At 33.9% G+C, this 25,478-nt stretch overlaps 1 protein-coding gene across 3 annotated transcripts in view; it reads right to left on the reverse strand.

Moving 5' to 3' along the window:
* The window catches only part of Ephrin (ephrin), a 416,945-nt gene that overhangs the window by 111,117 nt on the left and 280,350 nt on the right, over positions 1 to 25,478 (reverse strand). Inside the window, exon 1 of one of the 3 annotated variants that reach the window (XM_081996236.1) lies at positions 9 to 474. The exons of the other annotated variants lie outside the window; for them this stretch is intronic. Within the exon in view, the coding sequence (XP_081852362.1) occupies positions 9 to 47 (39 nt within the window). The 5' untranslated portion in view covers positions 48 to 474. Of the gene's footprint in view, positions 1 to 8; positions 475 to 25,478 lie in introns of those variants that run through there. 3 annotated transcript variants of the gene reach the window in all.

Consider the following 25,478-nt stretch of genomic DNA (forward strand, 5'->3'; position numbering starts at 1 on the left):
CGACTCACCCTATGGGACAAACGCTCCTCTAAATATCCTAAAACCATGTTTGCGCTTTAAAGTCACCCTCCACTAAAAGAGAACCAAGACAATATCACAGAAACATCACTAGTAAACATTGCACAAAGAACTGCATAGGGATGTTGTGTATATATCCTACGTTGGTCGTTTCAATAATATCACTCAAATAAAATTCGATTCACAATCACTGTCACCATCAAAAATTGTTCAAGTATCACAGATAGTTTGGAGTAAAACGCGTCTCAGAAGAAAACTTCAATCCCCTCGCGACCGTTCTAATAATGAGATTTCGTTGGGGCGGCATGTTTTCTACCCATTCTTGGGGCACCGAGTGCAACGATTTTTCGCTCGGCGTAAGCTCATGTTTCACGGAGTGACTCGGAGCAACTCGGTGTAGAATCGACTCTCCGTAAAGCTCTCACGTTTCTGTCCGAAAGCCCGAACGCGACTGACGACTTTTCAACTTTCAACGCTCGATCAGATAAATTCCCGAGCCAGGTATGGGTTTCGAACGGCTCTCTCGTTCCTCGCCTCTCGCTTTGCCACTTTTACATGCCTAAATAATTTGTAAACATTCGTCTCTCTAAGCCCAAGTGCTTTTCGGCCATTTTTTTGAAGACCCCCGAACAAGAGAAAAAAAATCTCTGTTTAGTTTTGCACCCCTTGTTTCCTAGAAGTCGTCTGTTTGACTGTTGTTAACACATTGATTCATTTCACGGGTATTGTTTGAAAAGACGAGTTTTATTACTGGCTTTAACCAGCTTCTTTGTCATATTTTGCGGAATTTTTGACACTTAAATAGCTTTCCAGAAATATTTGCCCATACTCTTAATTAAGGCAAAACCGGTACTCAACAATACAAACGGTTCAGGATTATAGATGTTAAAATAATTCGGCACACGAATATCTGGAGCATATGTATATTCTTTTTCACCCCGGAATATTGCACAGAACATCATTTGCATTTTCATAGAACATTGTTATAAATACCTCAGGGGTTCAAAGTGCCACCAATTAACTTAATAAACAGCTATTCTAGTAGTTATCTGACTCAAAATAAGAAAGTTGTTGTGCAAATGGCGTTCCGAAATCTAGGAACAGGCTCATTATTCGGTAAACGCATCGTTCGATAAACGCCGATCTGATTGGTTAAACTTGTTCCCAATACTCTGACCAGTTTTGGCTCATCAGAGAGGCTATAGGGCTTGATAACCAAAGAACAAAACCTTTTTTTTCAAAATAAGAAATCAACAAAACTAATTTGGCCGGATGTAACTGTAGTCTGAAAAATAAACTTTTATTATTGACTATGACTGAGCACAATTTGCTCTGCAGATCCATAAAAGAATACTAAATCACGATGGTAAAGGAGTTGAAGAAGCGTTGAATGAAGAAGAGTTCGGACAAAAACTAGTGGCTAGAGGACAGCACTACCTTGTTTTAGGTTCTACTGAAATGACAAATTGTGGTAATGAAAATTAAAATTAAATCATCTGAACTCTTTAGCGTAGCAGCTGAAGATAAAATATTAACTCAGGAAAAACTGTTTCAGTCCTGGATTGGTTTCGGAAACACTGCCACACGATTGATAGTTTTCACTTAGAAAAAAATGTAAAATTAAACAGAACTTTCAAAACTCAGCATTAAATCCTGAATTGTCAATTATTCCAAATATAAATATTCTGACTTGGAACATGGAACAACTCCACTCATATTTTGAGGTTTGAACACTTTCAGAAGATTATCGACTTAACTGTAATACACTTAATGATATACATACTAACAGACCATTAGAAGAGAGTTTGTCTGATTAGAACTACACTGGGCTTGCTACAACTGAGCAAGCGAAGTTGAATTGAAACCCATAGATATTAGAACTTTTATTGTTATAATGAAGGAGAGAAATTAGAATTATTGTATTGGTTTATTTACCAGTTAATAACTAATACAAAGGTGAATAAACACCATTAGATGGTCAGCAGATGAATACATTTCCAGTTCCTTTTTAAGGTTAAATGGGTTATTTGTTATTTGGTGAACCAAATTCTCTGCCTGATCACTTAATCTCCATCTGTTCCTTGTACCCAGTAAAGGGACAACAACGACTAAATTTACCACGGTGGTGCAAAAAGTGTGAGAAAATGAATTTACGTGAAAGACCCCAGAAAAGACCCTTATAAATAAATCTGGCGATTTTCACCCATACACAAACCCAGCGCATTGTTTGAACAGATAATTGCCATAACTGCTAAAACATAGGAAATTTGTGAAACAAAAATTACTCACAAATCAGTCCGTTACATAATCAGAACGAACGACTGAAGTGATCAAACGACTATTAAACGACTCAAAAAATGCCAGAAGACCAACTAGTCAAAAAATTACGGCAAATTCAATATCTTCATCAAAAACCATATTAATTTAAGTAAAATCTAGTTTATAAACAGTGCTGCCAAGTCAAAATAATTAATGGTGGTAGAATAATCGGTCAAAAAAAAGGTAGATAACGGTAGACAAAAAATAATGCTAGTGTACCATACTTCATAACCATACTTCAAAAATACAGATTTTATTTTGTCTCGTTTCCAAAAACTGTTAGAAAATGTGTTAAACTGTAATTTTTGCGGATTCCAGGCCAATTTTGACATTAGTGACAGATATCACGTGGTTTTAGAGGATAATTTAGCCAGGCAGTCACGTAACACACTTGGAGTAAGAAAATTACTGTTTTAAACCCATTTTTAGAATCCTCAATAAATTTCCTATTCAATAACCTAAAGTAGTACAAAATTTATTATAGTCAGGGAGAAAAGCGGAGTCAAGGTTTAAACTACCAGAAACACAGTTCAATTTGCAAAAATTGCCTGTAAAACCCTGTTGGAGTAAGAAATGACTGTTTTAAGCACATTTTTGGAAATTTCTTTAAATTTCCTATTCGATAACCTAAAAAGCAGAACAACATTCAGTACAGTTACGGAAAAAAGCGGTCTCAAAGCTTGAACTGTCAGAAACACAGTTTTAAAAGACAGTCAAGAATTAACTCGCTGGCAAAATCCACTTAAACGTGACTTTGTCGTTGTAATGTTACATTCATTCCTCAAAGATATTTTTTATGAACTATTCATCTATACAGAATGGAATACATAATACAGACATTTGATAAAAGTTGTTTTTTAACTAGTTCGATATCTTATTGTTTCTACAATATCTTATTGGGTAATTGTACTATCTTACAGCGTTCTTCCTGTAAAACCTGTTTATTATAAAAAAATTGCATAAAATTGCAACTTCATACTAGGGGAATACATAAAATAGATCACATATCAACAATAACACCTTGTTACGATTGATAATAATCATTGAGAATAACTTGTAATGAATGGATTAAGAATTGATAGGTACGCATGTATATGAAGTGTGATACTATAGGATTTCCAGTTTGTTTGTCCATACTTCTATTTTTTTTATTATTTATTTGTGGAAAATATTTGGGTTAATACCTGACCTCACCTACATCAATCTTTTCATTACATAAAATCAAACTTTTCATAACTATTATTTGACTTTGAATAACGTAATAATACTAACTATAGAAGAAGAGTGACATAAATCAAAGTTAAGTATACTTGCTGTGTATAACGTATTCAACCTTTGGCACATAACACATACTGTTAATCAGAATTTCCCCGATAATGAATTAATCTGAAGATACCCTATTTCAGTGCTGAATTAAAGTCCAAGCTCAACTTCCTCAAATATCAATCTCACGCCATTAGATATATCATGCACCTCTAACAGTACTCAAAGATAAAAATCCATGTCTTCTACACATGTGCGCGTTATGTGATGCTCGTACTTTAAATCCGTGCAACACATACATATCAGTAAACGTTCTAATTACGTTACCAGCCGGTAACCAGATGGCACTGCGGTGCATTTTTCCATGTCCGGCTAGTATGACAAGTTGTAAATGTGTTTTTTTTGTAGACAGAAAACTTTTTACCGTATTACTTCTGTTGATAAAATTCGTTTGGTGGCAACGAGTTGACCATGATTTGTCATATCAAATCAAATCATTTATTTATATCAAAGTATGTACACACGTCAAATAAAATACACTTACATAAGTAATTTTACACAACAATTAGACATTAAGACAATTTACCGCCAAATATGATACATCATTCTGATTCTGAATGATGAGATTCTTTGCATTCATCTTGAATTTAATAACATTTAAGCTCCTGACAACAACAGCCATAAACTCTGGTCTGTCTTGACACCTTCTCAAACGGCTAAAGATTGGTCTGATATTATCGCGACCTCTGGTTTCCATATACATGCATGTTTCCATATCATATCTTTTCCTTTGAAGACCGCTCTTCGTTTTTTTTTAACAAACAATAATCTCTCCAAAATAAAGTCAGCTAGACAAGTTAGAATATCCAGCTCCCCAAAGGCACACCTGCAATCCTCCCGGTAAGACAGTCCCGCCTCCCACCATAATTATATAGATCATCACAGATTGAAGAATTGATTACTGTGGTACTCTTACCTTTACCTCTCTTTCCGATGACAGCACCCCCCAATTCGGACCCTCTGACTCCGGCCCTCTAAATATAAATTAAGTAGCTGTATGCTAGAGTCAGAAAACTTTCAACTTTTGGAGCAAGATGCTATGAAAGACACAGTCGAAAGCATTGCTCAAATCCAGAAGCGCGGAAACGCTGTATTTTCGATCCTCAAAAGCATCCATCACAGATGAAAGCACGTCCAAAACAGCAAAAATGGTGCCCAGGCCGGACCGAAACCCAAACTGTCGCTCAGAAAACAGACCATTTCCCTCAAAATAGTCAGTCATCCTAACACCTCTCCACCACCTTCAGGAGGAGGCAGCAGAGACACAAGTCGGTAGTTCGAGACATCCTCCCTATCACCCTTCTTAAATAAGTGACAAGTTAGATTTTTCAAGAACCTAATTATTGGTAAAGACGATTGTTTGTTAAGATACGGTTTGCATGGAATCATTATTTAGTGCAAAAGTATTATTAAGCAATTTTTTTGCACATCCTGTATAGTGAATTACAGTGAAATAATTTGGGAAAAAAAGCTGGACCCATTAGACTCAACAAATATCTGTTTCTTTTCAATAAACTTCAACCAATAATGTTTATAGGGTGTCTCATTCAAAAAGAACAAAACAACAATAAAATTAGACATTCTTGGGTTATCTGTATGTGACAAGGCTCCTATTGTTATTATAACCATTTTATAGGGTATACATATCATCACTTTCTTCAGCAACCAACATCAAAATACCTATGCACCAAACCTCATTTTTAAACTCAACAAATCATCACGAAACTCAAACAACGCGAGGAATTTACTTTTACAGACGGATAGTGTAAACATTATTCCGACAAGTAAACAAAACTTTCTTAATAACGACCATTTAAGAAAAATAATCGGTCCCAGGTCGGGTTTTCGTAGAAATCGACGCATTCCTCCCGGTTTCTTAATAATCTTAATAGAGCCCCTAGCTTAATGAGGGTCGTTACCGCAAATAAAGATTTGCGGTTTTTAGGCTGAATACTTCCTACTAGTTTTGGATTTGGACGCTCCATTATCGTGGCTTTTAGTGGTTGATGAGTTTTGGTCGTGGCAATATGCAATTTTGACTTGTATCCGATTTTGTTTGGTTTAAGACCCTATACTCGACTTGAAAAAAGGCGTGTGGTGTATCGAATTTTTGTTTATTTAGGATTGGGGGTTCTTTCTATACATAGACACCGATTCCTATATAAATACAAGTCATATTGATTATGCACTGGCTAGGTTATTTAAGAAAGCAAAACTGCTTTCTGGAATGTTAATATTAACCAGCTAGAAAACTCAAACATCGAAATGTTACTGGTGTCAACCCTTACCTATCCATACTATTAAGTTGTGTGGTACCAACCTGTAACAAAAATAAATTAATTAATATTATGGTAATTAACCTGGACTACACATACTTTTTAAACTTAAAGTAAAAAAATCTTGCTTAACTTTTAATAGATCAAATCATGGTTTAAAAACATCTGTTTCAAAAGGGGAAAAAATCCCATGGGAACACACCCGAGCGGCGTGTTTTATTTTTTAATTGAAAATTGTGAGAAAACTATAAAACATGCGCAAAAACTTTCCGACATTAAAATGAAATTCCAACAGGTTATTAAATCGCCAAGATGGCACACGCGTTCCCATATAGCGAGTGAAACACACTCGCGACTTCCCAATTAAAATGTTTTGCTGATTAAACTTACACAAATCCGAATTTTACGCCAGTTTGAATTGCTTGTAACGGTACAGGTTGGATGGGAGTTTGATTACGTTCATTTGGTGACAAGGTGGTAATAAGTGCAAATGATACAGAATGTTTCTTCTTCTTTCCAGCGCATATTCGTTCCTATTATTGGCGACCATACTTGATATGATGACTTTGTTCGCGGCTGCTTTAAATAGTTCGGTAGTAGTTTTTGAGAACCATGTTCTTAAGTTTTTAAGCCATGATATTCTCCTTCTTCCTAGTGGGGTTTTGCCATAAACTTTCCCTTAGAGAACGGGCTTTTGCTTTCGTTTCTTATAATATGTCCGAGGTATTCATGAACACCATCTCCTGATGGGGTTCGCCATTTCCAACTCCTTTTTCACTCTCTTCATCTCCTGCCCTGTTAGCCACTCTGTCCACCCTTGATATTCTGAGCATCCTCCACATTTCGAAGGCTTCCAGTTTTCTTTATATTGCCTTGGTTAATGACTCCATCCCATAGAAAAGAATCAAGAAAATATAGCATTGGAAGAGTCGTGACTTTAAAACAGTTTAGCCTTTTGGTTGAAGGCGGCCTTTGTTTTCTATATTCTACAATACCTGATCTTCTGTGGGTGGTCCCAATTATCATTGATCATGGTGAACTGTGCTACTCTGTCTATTGGTGTGTTGGTGATCGTTAAGCCATACCTTCCACCAGTTTCTCTACTGATTACCATAAATTTGGTTTTATTAATGTTAATTTCTAAACCATATTTACTGCTGACACCTTTTTTTTTCTTCATAAGTTCTAGTAAATCGCTCATTTTGTCAGTGACAACCATAGTATCATCTGCGTACCGGATGTTGTTCATTCGTTTTCCATTCAGCAAAATCCCCATGTTGGTATTCTCAAGAACCTCTTTAAAAATTTCCTGCAATTAGAGATTAAATATGAGTGACGACAGGTTTGTTCTTCCATATTAATTTTAATAGTAGCTGATTGATTTCAGTAAAGATTTCGGATGATCCTCAACTCTTTATAATCTATCCCCGTATTTATCAAGACGTCTATCATCTTTTCGTGTTTTATTCTATTGAACGCCTTCTGGTAGTCTATAAAACAGACAAAAATATCACAGTTTATATCCCTACAGCGCTGAAACAATATTTGTAGATGGAAAAGTGCATTACTTGTACCCATGTCCTTCAGAAATCCAAATTATGTGACACTCTTTCCTCGCAGATCCTATAGATTCTTCGCAGAATGATTTTGAGAAACAGCTTTAGCATGTGACTCATAAGACTAATTGCTCTGTACACACGTTTTGGCTTCCTGTTTCTTTCATTTCAAGCCATTCTTTTGGAATATTTCCAGTGTTGTAGATGTTATTAAAAATGTCAGTCAGGAATGTGATGGACTAGAATCCGGCTCTGGAACCTTTTCTTCTCTTAGCCTAGAGTATTAATTGCAGCTTTAACTACTCCGGAGTCTCTAGCATCAAAAAACAACTGTTCTATATACTGCTTCCAAATTCCTCTAATATCTTCTCTATCCACAATCAACTCTCCTGAATCAAGTTTTCCCACTTTTTTCTTTTTAAACTTACTTATGTACATTGGACTCATCGAATCTGCTTTGCAAAACTTCTATGCATTTCTCATCCAATTCTTTTTATTTGGCCCATCAAATTTTTCTCTGTATGTCCCTTTGAATCTTGAGGAACTGTTCTTTTGTTTTTTCCGTTTTTCCATGAGTAACAAAACTTCTTCTGTCATGTTTATGTTATGACTCACTTCATCATTCATTACGTTAATCTTTGACATTAGTTGTTGCTTCAGCAAATGTCAATATTTGTTGTTCTGTGTTATCCGTCTCCTCCCCAATTAGACTACAGTGGTCGTTGATATCCTGCGGTACTTTTGTCTACTGTGTCGTTCGTAAGTTTCTTAAGATTATATTTTGGCTGTTATGTTTTATACCTGGTTTTGGATGATCAGTCCAGGTCCATAGTCGTCGGTCTGGTAAATCATAGGTGTTATTACCAAGTCATGTTCGGATGCAAATACACTAAGAGTTTTCCTCCTTACGTTTCTAATGTCAAGCCCGTGAGGTCCCACGTGTTTCCCTTCTCCTCCTTTGCCTATTTTGACATGAAGTCACTCATTAAGACAAGGATGTCTTGTTTAGGGAGTTTTTTTCCATGATCTTTAATTTGAAAGTAAGTAAGTAGTCTTTGTAACACTGCACTCCTATTTATTGTTCGATTTTTCCTTATTCCTGGAGCATTCATCAATGTCTTCTAATTATTCGAAGCTTCTGCCTAGTCTGCAATTACGTACTTCTACTAACGTCAAGGTATTTCCTGATGTGGCAGAGATACTACGTCTGGAAGACAAGACGCTGTTTTTGCAGGAAAAGAACATTATTTTCTAATAAATATCTAGAGTCTTCCATTTGTGAGTGATTTTGGATGTGTGTTCCATATTACCCATGTCTCTAAATGTTTTGCCAATCTGTTCATTGCTTTCAAATTAGGGTCAAAACGCTGTTTTTTTATTCTCTTTTCTAGAGATGTAGTTCTTCACTGAAGATTTTCCTGTCGTTCACAAAACTGGCAGTATTTTTCGAAACCTTGCCTTCTGGACAAACTATCAGCATGAGGTCATTCTTTCCAGTTTCAAAAATCATTATCTAAGAGTTTTTCTCTGGGTTACAACAACTGGGTAACATTTAATGTCTCGTCCAGTGAAGGAGTAATGAGGATTTGTTTTGGTATTGTTAATACTTTCATCCAGTTTTTTTCCTGGAAAATGTCATCTAGTTTAATGACAGTGAACTTTGTTTTAGATCTTGGCACTGACTTTCCGAAAACTTGACTTTTTGCACTCTAACTATTTCGTAGAAGATCTTTTCGAATTCCAAACTGTAGTTGAGAGTTTCTAGAGCTCTTTACCTCTTAGTATCAGAATCAACCTTTTCGATGTTCAGTCAACTGTTTCCAACTGTTTCCTATACAACTCAGTTAGTGGAGCCTCTGGTAAAATTTTTGTTATATCGGAATTGTTTCAACTAGTTTTTACGATTTTTCTTAAATACTAATGATTTCCTTAAAACATCTGATTGTTCATTTGAGCAAATTTATTACTAAATTCAGTTTGTACGTTTCCGGCTTTATGGTCTTCTTCACTTTCTGACCAATACAGCCTTGCAACTTTTTCTGTTTGTTCTTTTTATTTGCGTTTTCAATTATCTCAAACCACTCAAGTTTTACATAACATAATATGCAGTAGGTTGAAACTTAAAGGGGTTAGTTTTGGACACTTCCCCCGACCACCAATTCTCCCAAACTGTTCTTCTTTCTACCTTTCTACTGATTGTAGAAGATATTCAAATGCAGGGCACATTTTTTCTGGTTGGCAAAAATGTCATTGTTTTTGCACAGTTTTTATTAGTAAAATTTGAGTTTGTTGAATGCCAATACTAGTAATCACGTTTTATTGTTCAAAATAATAAGCAAGCCAGTCTTTTCTCAGTTTTTTCTTATAGATCAGACCATATAATTTCCATCTGTAGGACAGATTTAGCCAGTAGTTTACACTTTAGTAAGATTATGATTAAGAATATTAATAAAGGTGACTATGTTTTTACGGTGTGATGAATGATTATTAACTAAGGGTAGTTACACAGTTTTCTTTACAGTCTGTTGATAAAATTTGAGAAAAACCGTTGTTAGCGAGGACATGGTAAGCAAACAGTACTTTCCTTAGAACAGTCGTTTTAACAAATATATTTACCAAGATTTTTTCTATGAAACTGTTTTTTTACTCATACATATGTAGAATCAATCATTAATGATACTGAAAAAAAAACAAACAACAATTCAAAATTTTTTCAAAAATTTTCAACATTCTTCCAATATGGAGATGATTATTACCAACAAAATTCTGGAATGGCAATGGGTTCTCCATTGTCTCCAATATTAAGTAATATTTTTATGGAACATTTCGAAGAAAATAACATTAATAATTTTAATTATAAACCAACAATCTGGTGGAGATATATTGATGATGTTTTCACAATATATCCATTTGGTAATGATCATCTCCAACAATTTCTAACTCACATAAACTCAATAGAACCCACAATCAAATTTACAACAGAAACTGAACAAAATAACGAACTTCCATTCTTAGACATTCTAATCAAAAAAGACATAAACAAATTTGAAACAAAAGTATACAGAAAACCAACCCACACAAATAGATATTTAAACTACAAATCAAATCATCCAATAATGGTAAAAAAAGGTATTGTAAAAAGTTTATTTGATAGAGCCAAAATTATTTGCAATAATGAACAATTTAATAAAGAAAAATTATTCATTAAAAATGTTCTAAAAGAAAATGACTATCCTGAAACATTTATTAATAAATGTTTTAGGGATTTAGAACATCCAAAACAATCTGGAAATCAAAATCAAATTTTACCTTTTACTAACCTTTTTATTCCTTACATTCCAGGTATTTCTGACAAAATCAAACGAATAGCTAAAAAATATAACATCAGAACAATATTTAGAACTCAAAACACATTAAGATCACACTTAACTAAAACAAAACCTTACAATGAAAATGAATCTACAAGAAACGTGATATATAAAATTCCTTGCGAATGCAATCAATTTTATATTGGTGAAACCTCCAGACCTTTAAAAAAAGGTATTAAAGAACACCAAAATTATTTAAGAACTGGAGACTTTCACAAATCTAATATATGCCAACACGCGTTTGATAATGATCATAGAGTCAAATGGAATGAATGTAGTATCATAGACAAAGAAACTTTTTCAAAAAGACGTAAAATAAAAGAAAGTGCATATATTAGATTAAACCATGACTCCTGTGTTGCTACATCCTCTATTAATATTGACCAAACTTGGTTAAATATTCTAGAGGAGGAGATAACACTTGGTCATATCAAACGTAACTGAAATTTCTTGTAATTTTGTTTTCATTATAAAACCCACCTTTCACTACAACAATAGATAACCTTTCCTATTGGAATGACAAAAGTCAAAATTTATGTCAATTTTTATTGACAAAACCCTTCTCAGAGTTCCATATTGAACATTATCAGGTTTAATATTTATTAAGTTGTTGTTTTCTGTGTTCTGCCGTTGTGTTTTTTCTTTTTTAGATTCTCTGAAGACGGTGGTAGATTTTCCACCGAAACGTCAGCGTTTTTAGGTAACAAGACCGAGCCTGTCAGTGGTCTTGTGTTGGGACGACTAGGTTAATGTTATTTTCAACTTAGTTGAAAATAGTGCGAAATTCCATTTTCCCAACAAACCTTTTTTGTGTGAGACAGAAGACCCAATAAACAAAGGAAAAAAATAATGATACTGAGTTATGCTAACTGGTGGATCAAGGAAAAGATCGCTTTAGTACAAACGCTTTGTACTAAATGTGTCTATTACCAACTTTAAAATATGTTCAAAATTGTTTAGAATTACTTTCATAAGGTTTTTTTTACTAAGAATTTCAAAAAAGATTATACTAATATTTTAATAAAATGGAACAATTAGTTTAGAAAATTGAAAGTGACAATAAGGATTCTAATGTAACACCAAAATTATAATACTAGCAGTAATCTCCAAAAAATTGAGTACTCTTTGAAAAAGTGTATAGTTTCTTTAGAAAACGATATTAGGCGGACATTTTCAAGAAATGGAAAAATTATCGCAGCATATTGAAACAAGTATTTTAATGTATCAACATCTTTAATTGTCAGGGTAATAATAGACGGTAGAGAAAAAAAACCAGTTGAATTTACATTTTACCTACTGTACCCTAAACAAAAGAATTGAAAGCTGTCTTTACTACTTTTTTACGCTTTACTGATGACAATAATTATTATTATAAGTACTTATTTATTTTCTACATTATTAAGAAAAAAGCAAATATCCTTGTAGAAATAAAAAAAATATATGGAGGCACGTATATGCTTGTCAACACATTCTATAGGTACCGATTTGCATTTATCTTTAATAGACTATATCCAATATCAATTATCATACCCAATCAGTTCAGTAATTGAATTTTACTTCACGATTGTCAATGAGTTAACTAATGACGATTTAGTCGAACCTGAGCAATAAATCAGAAAATTCAATCAATAAACACACTTAGATACCTAATGAGTAATGAATCCAACTCAAGAAAGTGTAACTAATCCGTATCATCGTTGTTACATAAACGAAACGCCAAACCTGTAATATTCTAGATAGTTTACGCAACACGCAAAGCCAGAAGTAGTAATAGTAATTCAATCTATTCTTAATATATTTTCATATTAATTTTTTGATATAATAGCCTATTATTTGTGCACGATTCGGTGCGGATTAATAATTGCATTCTCACGCAACAATCACCATCAAGGGAAAAGTTGCGTCGCTGACTAAAATTCTCCGACAAGTTTCTCTTCCTTGATCCGTTAATGACAGGGAAAGGAAGTTAATTAGAAAGAATGTTTGTGCTGAACTCAACAATGTAGATGTCGTTACATTTTTGACAAAGTTTCAATTAAAACTAAGCGATAAAAATATTCTGTTACAATGTAAGAAATTCGCGCCATGAAAAATGGTCCGCACATAGAGAAATATAAAAATTTAATAACCGCAATATAACACATTTTAGTGGCTGTAAGAATTTTGCTGAGACAACTTTACAAAGGGCAACGTTAACAATGGAAAAATAAATGATTGTTGGTGTTTTTATTGTGCCGTAGAACGATACAGATGCTGTTTCGCGTTTTATTGAATCTTTCACGACACACAGAAATGTGTTCCGAGTTGATTTTCCTGCTGCCGTAACAAAATACGTAGATAAGGTCACATGTCGCAAAACGAACCGCGGCAATATCGCGATATGCATGTAGTTTTTTTTCGAAAAGGAAATCGATCGATCACAACCACAGACAGACCAGGTACAAAACATTCTTTTTAATTGGAAAGGTAGCACGCGGTCAATATTCTGCCAAGATAAAAATCTGTTTGAAATATGATTTTGTATTGGAAGGAACTAAAAGTCAAAAATATTAAAAAATATTAATCTTCTTTGTATCAAACATTCACCAATCAAACATACGTTTCTAATACAAAGTGTTTGTAGATTTACCAATCGCAAATATATTTTTTGAAAATCTTGAATCTTTTGAAAAGTGATCTGTAAAAAAAATCTTTTTGAAATTAAGTGGTGAATTTAGTGGAATAGACTTTCTAGCGGTAAAGTAATGTATTGTACGAATTCTTGAGAAACGTTTTAGTGTAACTGCCGGCCAATTGAAACGGACCGCTAGATTTATAGGATGGTTACATTTTTTAAAAAACTAAAGACCACATTCAAAAAACAAGTTTGGTCGTTTTCAGTTATTGCAACTACTTTTCGAGAAACTCCACATTTTATGAATAAATACTCTTTTTCAGAAGTTTAGTTTACGTCTGGGAAAATGAGTATTACCTCAATATTTTTGGATTACTTTGTTTACAGGTAAGTTATGTTACTATTAAATTAACATCGTACAAAGTGATGAATATCAAACAAAACTGACAGATATTGATAAGAAACTATGTTTTTTAACGTTTCGGGCGATAAATTATGTATGAGCCTGTAGGACATTTTGAATTGTCATAACACAAGCTATTCATCGACAAATCTTAAGGAAATACCCATTTTAAGACAATTCGCGAACAAAAGTTCTAAAAAAGTTGACTATTTCATAAAATTGAATTCTTGGAAACTTGTCTTAAAAGTGCCATTTTAAACGATTTTATAAATCGTCCTGTATACAGTGTGTCCCAAATTCCTTCTACATGTATTGAGATCTCGAAAACGGTAAGAGCTACAGAGTCGGTTAAATGGGGAAAGTTTTAGAGAATTTTATGTAAAACTTATTTCCGGTTTCCAAATTAAATTATCTTTCTCCGTTTTCCGGAAAATTGGAAAAACGTCAGAGGCTGCATTTACTCTTTAACAAAGTCAAAGAGAGTTTTGAAACTAAGACATTATTAAGGCACTTTTTACGTAGAACACGATGACGTAATTAGAAAAAATCGCCATTTTGAAGGCGGCCATAAGAATTTACAATGTTATCATCCTTATCTCGGAAACCAATGACGATAGATGTTTTCTAATTACGTCATCGTGTTCTACGTAAAAAGTGCCTTAATAATATCTTAGTTTCAAAACTCTCTTTGGCTTTGTTAAAGAGTGTTTGAAATGCAGCCTCTGACGTTTTCCGAATTTTCCGGAAAACGGAGAAAGATAATTTAATTTGGAAATCGGAAATAAGTTTCACATAAAATTCTCTAAAACTTTCCCCATTTAACCAACTCTGTAGCTCTTTCTGTAGCGTTTTCGAGATCCCAATACATGTAGAAGCAATTTGGGACACACTGTATATTCCCAAGGTCGTGTTCATGTGTTTAAAAACACTCTAAATACTCCTCCACCTTAGACTTGACCAAAAGAAGGTCAAGTTTCGACAAAATGTCATCTTGTCACAGTAGGCCATCAAGATCATCTCCTCACTCTGATCAGTTAGTTTTTATAATGGTCAGGCAATATTATAAACTTTGAAATAAAAAGAATTAATCTACTACACACAATTTTGGCGGAAGTTTGAAAGTTACTTTGCACTGACAGGTTGTAAATTTTGGTATCACCGCCATTTTGTTAAACAACTGAATGACTCATCAATTTGAACAAGTGAGTCACGTGAATGTATTTTGCTCAAACCTAATTTTGTAAAATTTAAAATCCAGTTGTTCAGTTAATACCCATATGCGCCACCAGTCATTTTGAAGGTTCAAGCTTAATTTCAGTTTAGACTGGGAATGTTCAATTGCATGCACGACAAAGAAAATCACACTTTGAACTTAAATCCTCAAAATGACTCTTCGTGCATACGGCCGTAAGTTAAGCAGACTTAAGAATTAAAAGTCACGTGACCGACGATTCTTTACTTCACTTGATTTCAATGTGCAACGTTGTCAGCCTGTACAATTCAGTTAGTATAAATCACGTGATCGTTTTCACGCCAGTCTAAAATCCGATCATCAAAGTCACCTGACCATGTAGATGATCTAAGGTCACGTGACTCAACCCTTGCTGTTGTTTTAAAAAAAAATAAAATTTGTCGCTAGTGACTACTCCATATTGTAAAACTAAACATTTTAGAAATTGTGACAGATATGACGGACGTGCCATATAGAGCTACTTTTTATGACGTCCTGCCATTACAAACACGTAACTGTCAAAATTCACACCGTAGAGCTATTAAGTGTAGTATTAGCAAGCTGTCATTATTAAACTTAAAACAGAAACATGCGTTATAGCTTTGTTATCTTTGGCAACTTTCTTTAAATCTATTACTTTTAATGTTGTTTCCATGGCAAAAACGATGCCAACAGGCGGTAAAAAGTAGAAATTTACTCTACTAGTAGAAACATTTCCATTTAAAGATCATTGTGCGTAAAACGTTGCATAATCTTCTTCTTTCAGCCATACGTAAATAATTGTTATAAAGTGCATTTTATTTATATCCTCTTATGACAATCAACCCGTAATCAACTTTGTACGAATGTTTTAAGTGACTTTTAATAAATCATAAAATTTGGTTAATGAAGTTTAAATAACAAAACTGATGGTGAATATGCTTAATTTACCAAGATGTTCAATGTTACAAAGTATAGTATGCACTAAATCGTAGTTCTGATAAGAAATCTCGTACCTTGTACTATTAAACCTGCTCGTAAACTCAAAGCTTGTCTATAGCCCTCGTGAAACACCACTTTATTATTATTTAATTAGCGGTCTTAAGGTGGCCATATTTAATTAGGAACGTAAATTAGACGTATTTTAAACCTCTAATTAGAATGTTGAATGAGAATTGTTTTTGTTTAAGTTATACCCTAGCGGTATTAGCGCAATCGACGTTTGCAATTGAATTTGGGTGAGAACAAAAATGATTTCTTCATAACACCTTGAATCGAATATATTGTGCAAATCTAATTTAGTCGGGCCACCGTTTTTTCTTTCAGCATTAATAAAATTAGGTACAGGTTATCCGTGTAAATTGAAATTGGATCCTAGAATAATAATACTTCCATACCGCGTTATTTTGTTTTACTTTTTTTCACATTTTTTTCCCCGATACATGTAGATAATTTCGGGAAAATCTAATCATTCCCGAAAATGAGCTGTCAAAAATACGAACGAAGGATCTAGTTTATTAAATATTAAATCGGATTTCTTTCACACCATATCGCCGCGTTTATTAGTCAATTTGAGACAATCATTTATGGTGTCTGATGTGTGGCTAACTAGTTTTCTTGGTTGGATGTGATACACAAGAACACAATTTTAATTAATAATTTACTGAACCGACTTGTTTTGGTTTCGAGAAGATTAGAAACGGGAGGTGTTAAATATGATAGGAATGTGTAGTAGAAATATTGATTAATATATAGATGATGATGTGAAATGATTATTTAGTATGGCTTCATTTAAAACAAAAGTACTAGCAATATATTTATTAAGAGTATTAATGAAGTTATGGCCTTAAGGCGATGAAAATAAGAACTCTGAGGGCTTCAGGTTGAATAATATAGTTAATTTTACACAAGTTTTTCACATTGTTAATAACTTTACTGAAAAGAGTAACTTTCTTAATTCAATCACACTCTATTCAACAACTTCAGAAATTTGAATACAATGTTAATAAACGTAATGTCAGTAAGGGTAATTCAATTTGAACATCTCAGGTTGTTTTGTCAACTGACTACAAAAACACTACAGTAAAGGAAAACTCAGATATCAGTAACCTGGTTTTTTTCATTGTAACTTCACCAAACTAAGATTCATCGAGTTTAGTCCGTTTATTAACAACTAACAATTATTCCATCATTGATAATTTTGCATTTTTACAACAAATTGAGGAGGTGAAAGAGTGATTTTACAAAAGATCATCAGAAAACAATGATACAAGATAATACGTAAATTCTTATAAAAAAGAAGATAAATAAAATATATCAACAACAATGCATTTGAAATAGGTGTTCATGAGCATAATTTGCAGAATATGAATTTTTCTGAGTAGAATTTTTCAAAACTTGGCAACACCTTGCTGATACGTCCTGTATACAGGGTGTCCCACGACGAAAGACATCGATTGATATTGGAAAAAGTATAAATAGGAGAGTTTTGAAAATTTGGCAGGATACTGATGTGAGCATGCCATTATTTTTTATTCTCAAATAAAACGAAATGGGTTGGATTTAGGTATAGGCAAGTAAATTGAAACGTATAGTAATTTTTCATGCTCAAAATGATTCCGTCATAAAAAATGTGGGTTTCTATTTAAAAAACTTGAAATTTTTCATTTTTTTTAGTGGCAGGTTTATGACTTTTTTTGACGACCCTGTATACAAATGAGTCATTACGCACCCTCAGTTTAATAAAACGATCATTTATTTAGAATAACCCAAAGTTTCATTGCAAAATGAAATACGGTTTTGACAGAGTACAAAAATATGTTGAGCGTTGCAACTGTCACTTGTTTGGAAAAACATCAAATATTTCAAAAACGGCTAGAGATAGGCATAGGGCATTGTACACAAAAGTTGGTCAGAATTTTGTGAGGAATCCAAATATGTAATAATATATAGGGTATTCTATTTAAAATAGGAAAGTTGTGATCGACTTCCGGTATAAACGGAAGTGCAACTATCTTGAAAATATTTTAGTTAGATTGGGCATGCCCACATCAGTATCCTGCCAAATTTTCAAAACTCTCATATTTATACTTTTTGACACCCTGTATTTATAAGTGAAAACAACTTTTTGCAAGTATCAGATTATCTTCAATATTCAGTTATTGATTCTGATCTGTTTTGAATATAAGTTTGGATAATTTGTACGTTAATTTGTATACGGGGTGTCCGTTTTTCGAGCCTCACCATGGGAATCTCAGTTATTTGACGAGATACGAGGAAGTTTAAATTGGAGTTGAATTAGAAACTTAAAAATTATTAGTACTTCCAAATATATACTTTATTTTTCTACTAATTTATTTGATAAAATAACTGAAGTGGCATTATCAAATTTTAGTTTCGGTTTTTATTTACCATCATCAACCTCTTGACTTTTCTTATGGGAGCCATAATAGATTCTTAGATGACGTGTCATGGTTCAAATTGGCAGTTTAGTGAAAAAAAAAATTATGTTTTAATAAAAGGTATATTGAAAATAACAGCTCAGCAATTCTCTGTTAAGCTACTGGACACTTCTTCACCTTCTTGATTGCCTCAAAAAAATCCCATTTCACGTCAGTGCAGCCAATACAGTTCTTAAATGCCACTAATTCAAAAAGATTTAAGTGCATAATTCAGTGCGTATAAAAAGTTTCCAAACAATTTTCTAGTTTGAAAGCCAGATGCTCCCGTATTCCTCCCCTAACAAAAAAAATTGGAGCTTTTGCAATGGAAATAATAAAATCGGATGTCGACGCAGAAAACTGTTATTATTTGACCGAACGATATTTGGTTTGACGCTCAAAACGGGAATTTGATTTTTCCGATTCGTTGATCGGCCTAATCAATTATAGCCACGGCCCGAAATTCCCTGGTTTAAAAGCGTTTTATTGTCGGCTGGCTAGTTTTATTTAGGCAGGCGCCACGCCCTCTTTTTTTAAATTGTGTGTCGTATCTGATATGTGTTTAGCCCTAAATGTCCACTGCGAGGCTATTAAGGGCAATGAAAACATGATTTCGGTATTGGTCGGTTAAGTCGCAAAAAATTACCTCTATTAACGTGTTTCACAAGAATCGATTAAATCGAATATTTGTTTCACAAGCCGCTTTGTTTCTATTAAACACACTGTCCAAATTATGCTAAGGCGTTGTTACGTAACGGTGGCGAAAAAAAATTATTCAATTTATCGATCGTTTCACGCTGATATCGGGACCTCGATTCCATTTTAGACCTGTCGGGGTGTATCGATTCGTATCGTGGAAATTAGTACGTATAACCTGCAATATAATATCCCAGAAACGATGAGATAATGAGACAATTATTTACAGTTTGCCAGGGGAATCCGTATCATTTACATCTTCTCGACAAGATAGAGGCCTGTTTATGAGCGGCGAAACGGCATTAGAATTTTAAATTTCGCTTCCTTGTTACTTGCTGCGTTCGATTTGATATATCATTCGATGAAATGTCGGACCTTACATTTAGCGCATGCTAAGTCGTGGGATAAACGTAGTTCAAAACCCTTTTTTTTTAACTTGGAAATCAGTTAGAATCGAGGAAAATCTTAATGTTGGTGGAAAAAATTAGATCATTACTGCTGCCTAGATTATCATTTAACTAATCATTGCAAAATCTTAGACCAGTGTGTGGGAAACTGGTTCAAAACTTAGTCGTGTTCTGTGACATTTATTAATACATGCCAATAAACGCATAGTAAACGTACCGGTAGTTGAACCGTTAAAAGTCTTTAGATTGGTAATTTGCTGGATGTTACTGTTGTTAATGAAGGTAGAATTTAATTATTTTAGAAATCAAAGGTAGGTGATTATTTGTAGTTTGGCAAAGCCTAGCTCTTTTAAATGATAATTTAGTAGTAATTACTTAAAATTGAAAGACTTAATCAATCACGGGACTCTACAACATAACAATAAAAAAAATTAACTCTGAGTTTAGCCAAATTCCGACAAACTCAGAATTTTATTAAATACATGTGTGTTTCATGGCGAAAGGCATCAAAACATATAGGAAAAACTACAAACAGAAAAATTTTAAAAATTTGACAGCATAATAAAATTAGACATTATTTTACTTTGTATCATGAACAGAAAGGCCAAACGGTTGATAGCCCTTTTCATTGGGAAATAAATATAAAATATACTTATTACATAGAGGGTAATTCATCTTCGACCCTCACTATTGGGATCTCTAATACTACAAGAAATACATGTAAGTTTAAATTGTGGCAAAGTTGCACAATTTAAAGCTGAACTAAAGGCCGTTTTAAAAACTTTGATTATTAGATTAGTTCGGAAGATATTCGAAAAAAACATTTTCAAATATTTTAAACACACTTATTTTCATTTTATAAGTCTTGCTATGAAATTTGCAATGCAACCAAATTTCTGCTTTTTATTCACTTCATATTTCATTTAAAATTAAAAGCATTGAATCGACTAATTTCGTTTGACAAGTACTGTCAAAGTGATGGTCATTCAACAGCAAAATAAAGTTAATACAATATCAGTTCTTATTGAAATTTTTTACTAATTATAAAGCAAATCATAGAAACTTATACAACATAAGAAAAAAAGTTGATGATTGCCGAATAAGGCACACAACAAATTTGAAAGCGTCAGCTGGGAAAAAGTGGCAATGTAAATGTGAATTAGTTTTGGGATATTTTTTCAAATAATATGTTTTTACTTTTTCGTATATGTATCGGATACCTTTCGTCGTGGAACTTAACTAAAATCCTAGTTTTAAGTCGGAATTTAACTTCCTGAGTTCTAAGTCAACATTTAACTAAATTCTAAAATGAAGTAGGAATTTAACTAAATTATAAGACGAAAGCGTAGAAGCACCACAAATGTTATTTTTCTTAAATTCTGACTTTAAACTCGGAATTTAGTTGCAATGTTGTCAAACTGATGAATTCTACTAACTTGGTTCAAAGTGTGTTTGCAATGTTGTCAAATTAACCAATTCTACTAATTTAGGTCGAAGAGTGTTTGCAATGTGACCAAATTAACAAATTTGACTAATTTGTTTGAGGTGTGTTTGCAATGTTGCCAAATTGATAAATACTACTATTTTGGTTCGAAAAGCGTTTGTCTTGTTGCCAAACTGAAATATGTTACTAATTTGGTTCGAAGAGTGTTTGCAACATTGCAAACACTCACCAAACTGACAAATTTAACTAATCTGGTTTGAAGTGTGATCGCATTGTTGATAAACCGACAAATTCTTCTAATTTACTCGAAATGTGTTTGCAAGGTTGAATAATTGACAAATTCGAGCATTTTGGTTCGAAGAGTGTTACAATGTTACCAAACTGACAAATTTAGCTAATTTGGTTTGAAGTGTGATTGTAATGTTACCAAACTAACAAATTCTATGATTTTGGTTTGAGGAGTGTGTGCTATGTTACCAGACTAACAAATTCGACTGATTTGGTTCGAAGAATTTTTGCAGTGTTACCGAACTGAGAAATTTTGTCAAATTTGGTTCAAAGAGTGTTCGTGTTGTTTAATACGACAATATAAATTCTGAGTTGAAATCGGTGTTTAATTAATTTCCGAGTTTGAAGTCGTAATTTAATTAATTTCCAAGTTTAAAGTCGGAATTTAACTAAACTCCTAGTTCGAAGACAGAATTTACTAATCTCTAAGGTTAAAATAGAAATTTAACCCAAATAACGTCTATGGCCCTTCTACTCCTTCGTAATATTTCACTCAAATGAAAGTAAAAGCAAAAGGTGAACATTTTTTGAATGTCTTGTCCAATTCTGAGTTTTTTTGAAACTTTATAACTTACCTGATCTAATTTTAATTAGTAAATTGGATTTGTGATACAATCTAAGAATCCGTCACCTGACTTATGCCTTGTTGTAAATATTTTAATCACATGCCAAAGTTACACACCTAAGAAAAATTTAAATCAACTTAAGCAACTCCCGCAATTAGATTTCACGTGTCTTTTTTTTTGAAAAAGTAATTTTTTGGGTCAATTTAATACTGTTGTTATATGAATTAAATATCAAAAAATTGAATCGTAACAAAAAGCACCTGCAGCTTAATTATATTTTGCTGTAATTTACTTATAATTTGACAAATAATTATGACAGATTAATCTGTATTTTTACGGTTTATACACCAGACTGTTCTTACGGAAATGTTTAAAGTCACATGACTAGCTGCTAAAATAAATCTGTAAATACTGATTTAAGAACAAAAAACATTTTAAAAGATGAAGTCACACTTTTGTGGTAAGTTTGATATGTTCGGACCACCTAAATTTTGATCTACTGTATATCACATTTTCCTCTAGTCCCCATACATTTTAACAAAATCCACCAAAAATTCCTATTTTATTAACCCAGAGACAACCCAGTCAACATTAAATTACCATATTTCTTCGATGTAAATTATAACCTGTAGAGATTTAGTTCTACAGATGGTCGGTCATAGATCTAACTCCGAAATAGATACGTATCTCTAATATGACAATGGGATTCACATATATTTTTTTCAAATTGTCCATTTAAATCGGGCCCGTTGACATTGATAAATATCTTTTGAGTCATCACCCAGAGTGCGGTGTGACCTGAAACTTTTGGCTCTTTTATTAATAGTGTCTTTTCGAGTTAGGACTCGACAGGTAGGAATTTTGTCGACGTCCTTTCAACTCTTTTCCCATCGACCAGAGTCGCGTTTTTTTTCCTGTTTTCATAATTTTGTCACTCGATATTTCAGCAATATTCGTGTAACAACCTACTGAATACCTGGAAAACTAATTGGAACGGCCCCGAAGTCGTTAGCTAACTGGAGTGGGGACCACTCGACAAAAACGAGCCCTCATCTTTTATATAACGATGACGTGACATCTGCTAACATTTTTTTTTTATTGAAATTTAAATTTTTGGGCCCCGGTTATTGTTGCGGAGAGTTTTCAGCACAAAGGCTGTCACTCAATCGGTTTATTATAACCGTATTATATCGCAAGGATTTCGTAAATTCGCGGGTTTTAATTAAACGGCTTCCGAATATTTTATGTTATCCTCGAAAGGTAAAACATCCTCATTAAAAAGGAATTGTAGGAGTTTTAACGACGGATTGTCTTTTATCGAAATCACCAACTTGTTTAGCTGACTCATACGACTAAACGTGAAATAATTTTTAACGCCCGCTTTTAAACAAAATAGAAGGATTTAATTTGAATGATCTAAATCAGGTTTGTTTTTGCGCACAAAACAGGTCCGGGCCTATTAAAATGGCAACACTATTTACGGATCATCCGTCAAGGTTCCCAGAAGGAAATTTCACGCATCAAATGTGTAAACCGTTGCAAAATGCTTGATATGTATACGGTTGGTCGATTATGAGGCGATTTAATTCCAGTGATGCCTGGTTGGGGTCTAAGAGTGACTGAGAACAAAAAAGTTTGAATCTGGAGGACTAGCAAACAAGTGACAAGGATTGATAATAAAAGAAAATCATTCGAGAAATAGTGGGGAGACTTAACTGCTAAGGAACTTAATTAAAACTAAAAAGCTCAAAAAAGTAATATCTTAAATTTCATTTCATTCAACATTTTTAGGTGTCAACTCGAGTTTTTTTTCGATGATAATCGATAAATATATATTTTTATATTTAATATTAAAAACATTGGTTGGCATAACATATTTTCATTTCATCAGATGTGGAGAATATTCTCTAACCTAACCTAAAAAACTTTAACCTCGACAATTATTGTTTTAGGTTATTTTTAAAACCGCGTTATTTCAAAACGAATTAATGGATTTTGATACTTGTTTCCACAAAAGGACCCGCCATTCCCCCAGAATTATCGGCCCATCAGCCTCCTGCCATTCTTGGGAAAAGTGGCAGAAGTTATCATCTTCAGGAAACTAAAGGAGCAAGAAGAGAACCTGCACGTCATCCCCAACGAGCAATTTGGATTCCGGAGGATCAACGCAACTCCAAGTTTGAGGATGACCGAGTGCATCACGGAAGGGTTCAACAGGAAAGCAGCGACAGGGGCCATGCTCCTAGACGTCTCCAAGGCCTTCGACAGGGTTTGGCACAGAGGACTTCTAATCAAGATGCTGGAAGCCGGCTTTTCAGTCATCTTTTCTTTCAGCTCGTCGCTTTCGAGTCAAAATTAAAAGAAACTCCAAGCTGTGGAAAACATTGCGCTCAGGACAGCGGTGGACACCCCATGGTACGTCAGAAACGTGGACATTCAGCGAGATTTGAAGTTCACCACCGCAACAGAAAGGATCAAGCAGAGCGCAGTGCAGATATTCCAAAAAGCGGAAAGCAGCGAAAATCAGTTACTGCGAGAAGCAGTGAACTACGACCCGGAGCTAGAAGCACCCCACAAACGATCCCGATATCAGTTACTGGATAACGGGTAATTATTAATGTTTTTCTTCTGTTTCAGATAGACGAGAATTCAACACCAACCAGCCAAGAAGAGGACCACCCCGGGTGGCAAGGATTTGATTCTCAAATTCTAGGTAGAACCTTTCCGCAGTTATCCCGGTGCTAACTGGCACTTTCCCTCGCTTTGCCTACGCAAAAGGGGGAAATCTCCCACTCACCAGACCCTAACTCCCCAAAACTTTAGGATGAAAAAACAGACGGACGAAAGCCGGCTGCTTGGACATCCTATAGTTTGCCAGGATCACCAGAGATGGACGAGCTGACGAAGAAAGAAGAAATGGTGGACAAGAAGAGCGCCAGTAGATCCCCTCCGTCAGCGGAGGCATCCATTGTTTCACAACGACGTGAGACACTATAACACGGAATTGATAAAAACATTAACAATTATTGATAATAATAAAAATATGACAGTTCTCAAGACGATTAACAGAAGAATACATCAATGGAAACATAAGAGAAGAAAAGAACGAGCTAAAAAATATTACCGAAAAATTCTACAAGACATTATGTCAAGAAACGATTTCGAAACCACTAGGGATGCATGACAGAAGAATTCTTAATGTGGGATCTGAGATATTACCAATATTACCACAGAAGCAATTAGCATTTTCCCAAATAAAGAAGAAAAGAGCACCGGGAGATGACGGTATCACAAGTAAAATGACTAAATTGGAAGGGACTGTAACAGTTGAATCTGTGAGAAATTTCCTCAATATCTGACACAAAGTATCATCCCAGAAACGTGGCAGAACAGATGATCCTATTACATATGTAAAAAGGATGATAAATGTTGTGTTATGTGTTTTCACATCCAAAGAAACTGTTAACAAAAATGATAACAAACAAATTAGATTCTTGCCAACCACCTGAACAGGCTGGATTCCCAAAAGCTTCAGTCAATCCGATAATTG

The sequence above is a fragment of the Ips typographus genome, linkage group LG2 (assembly GCF_016097725.1).
Source record: "Ips typographus isolate SLU linkage group LG2, UJ_Ityp_2.0, whole genome shotgun sequence".
Lineage (NCBI taxonomy): Eukaryota > Metazoa > Arthropoda > Insecta > Coleoptera > Curculionidae > Ips > Ips typographus.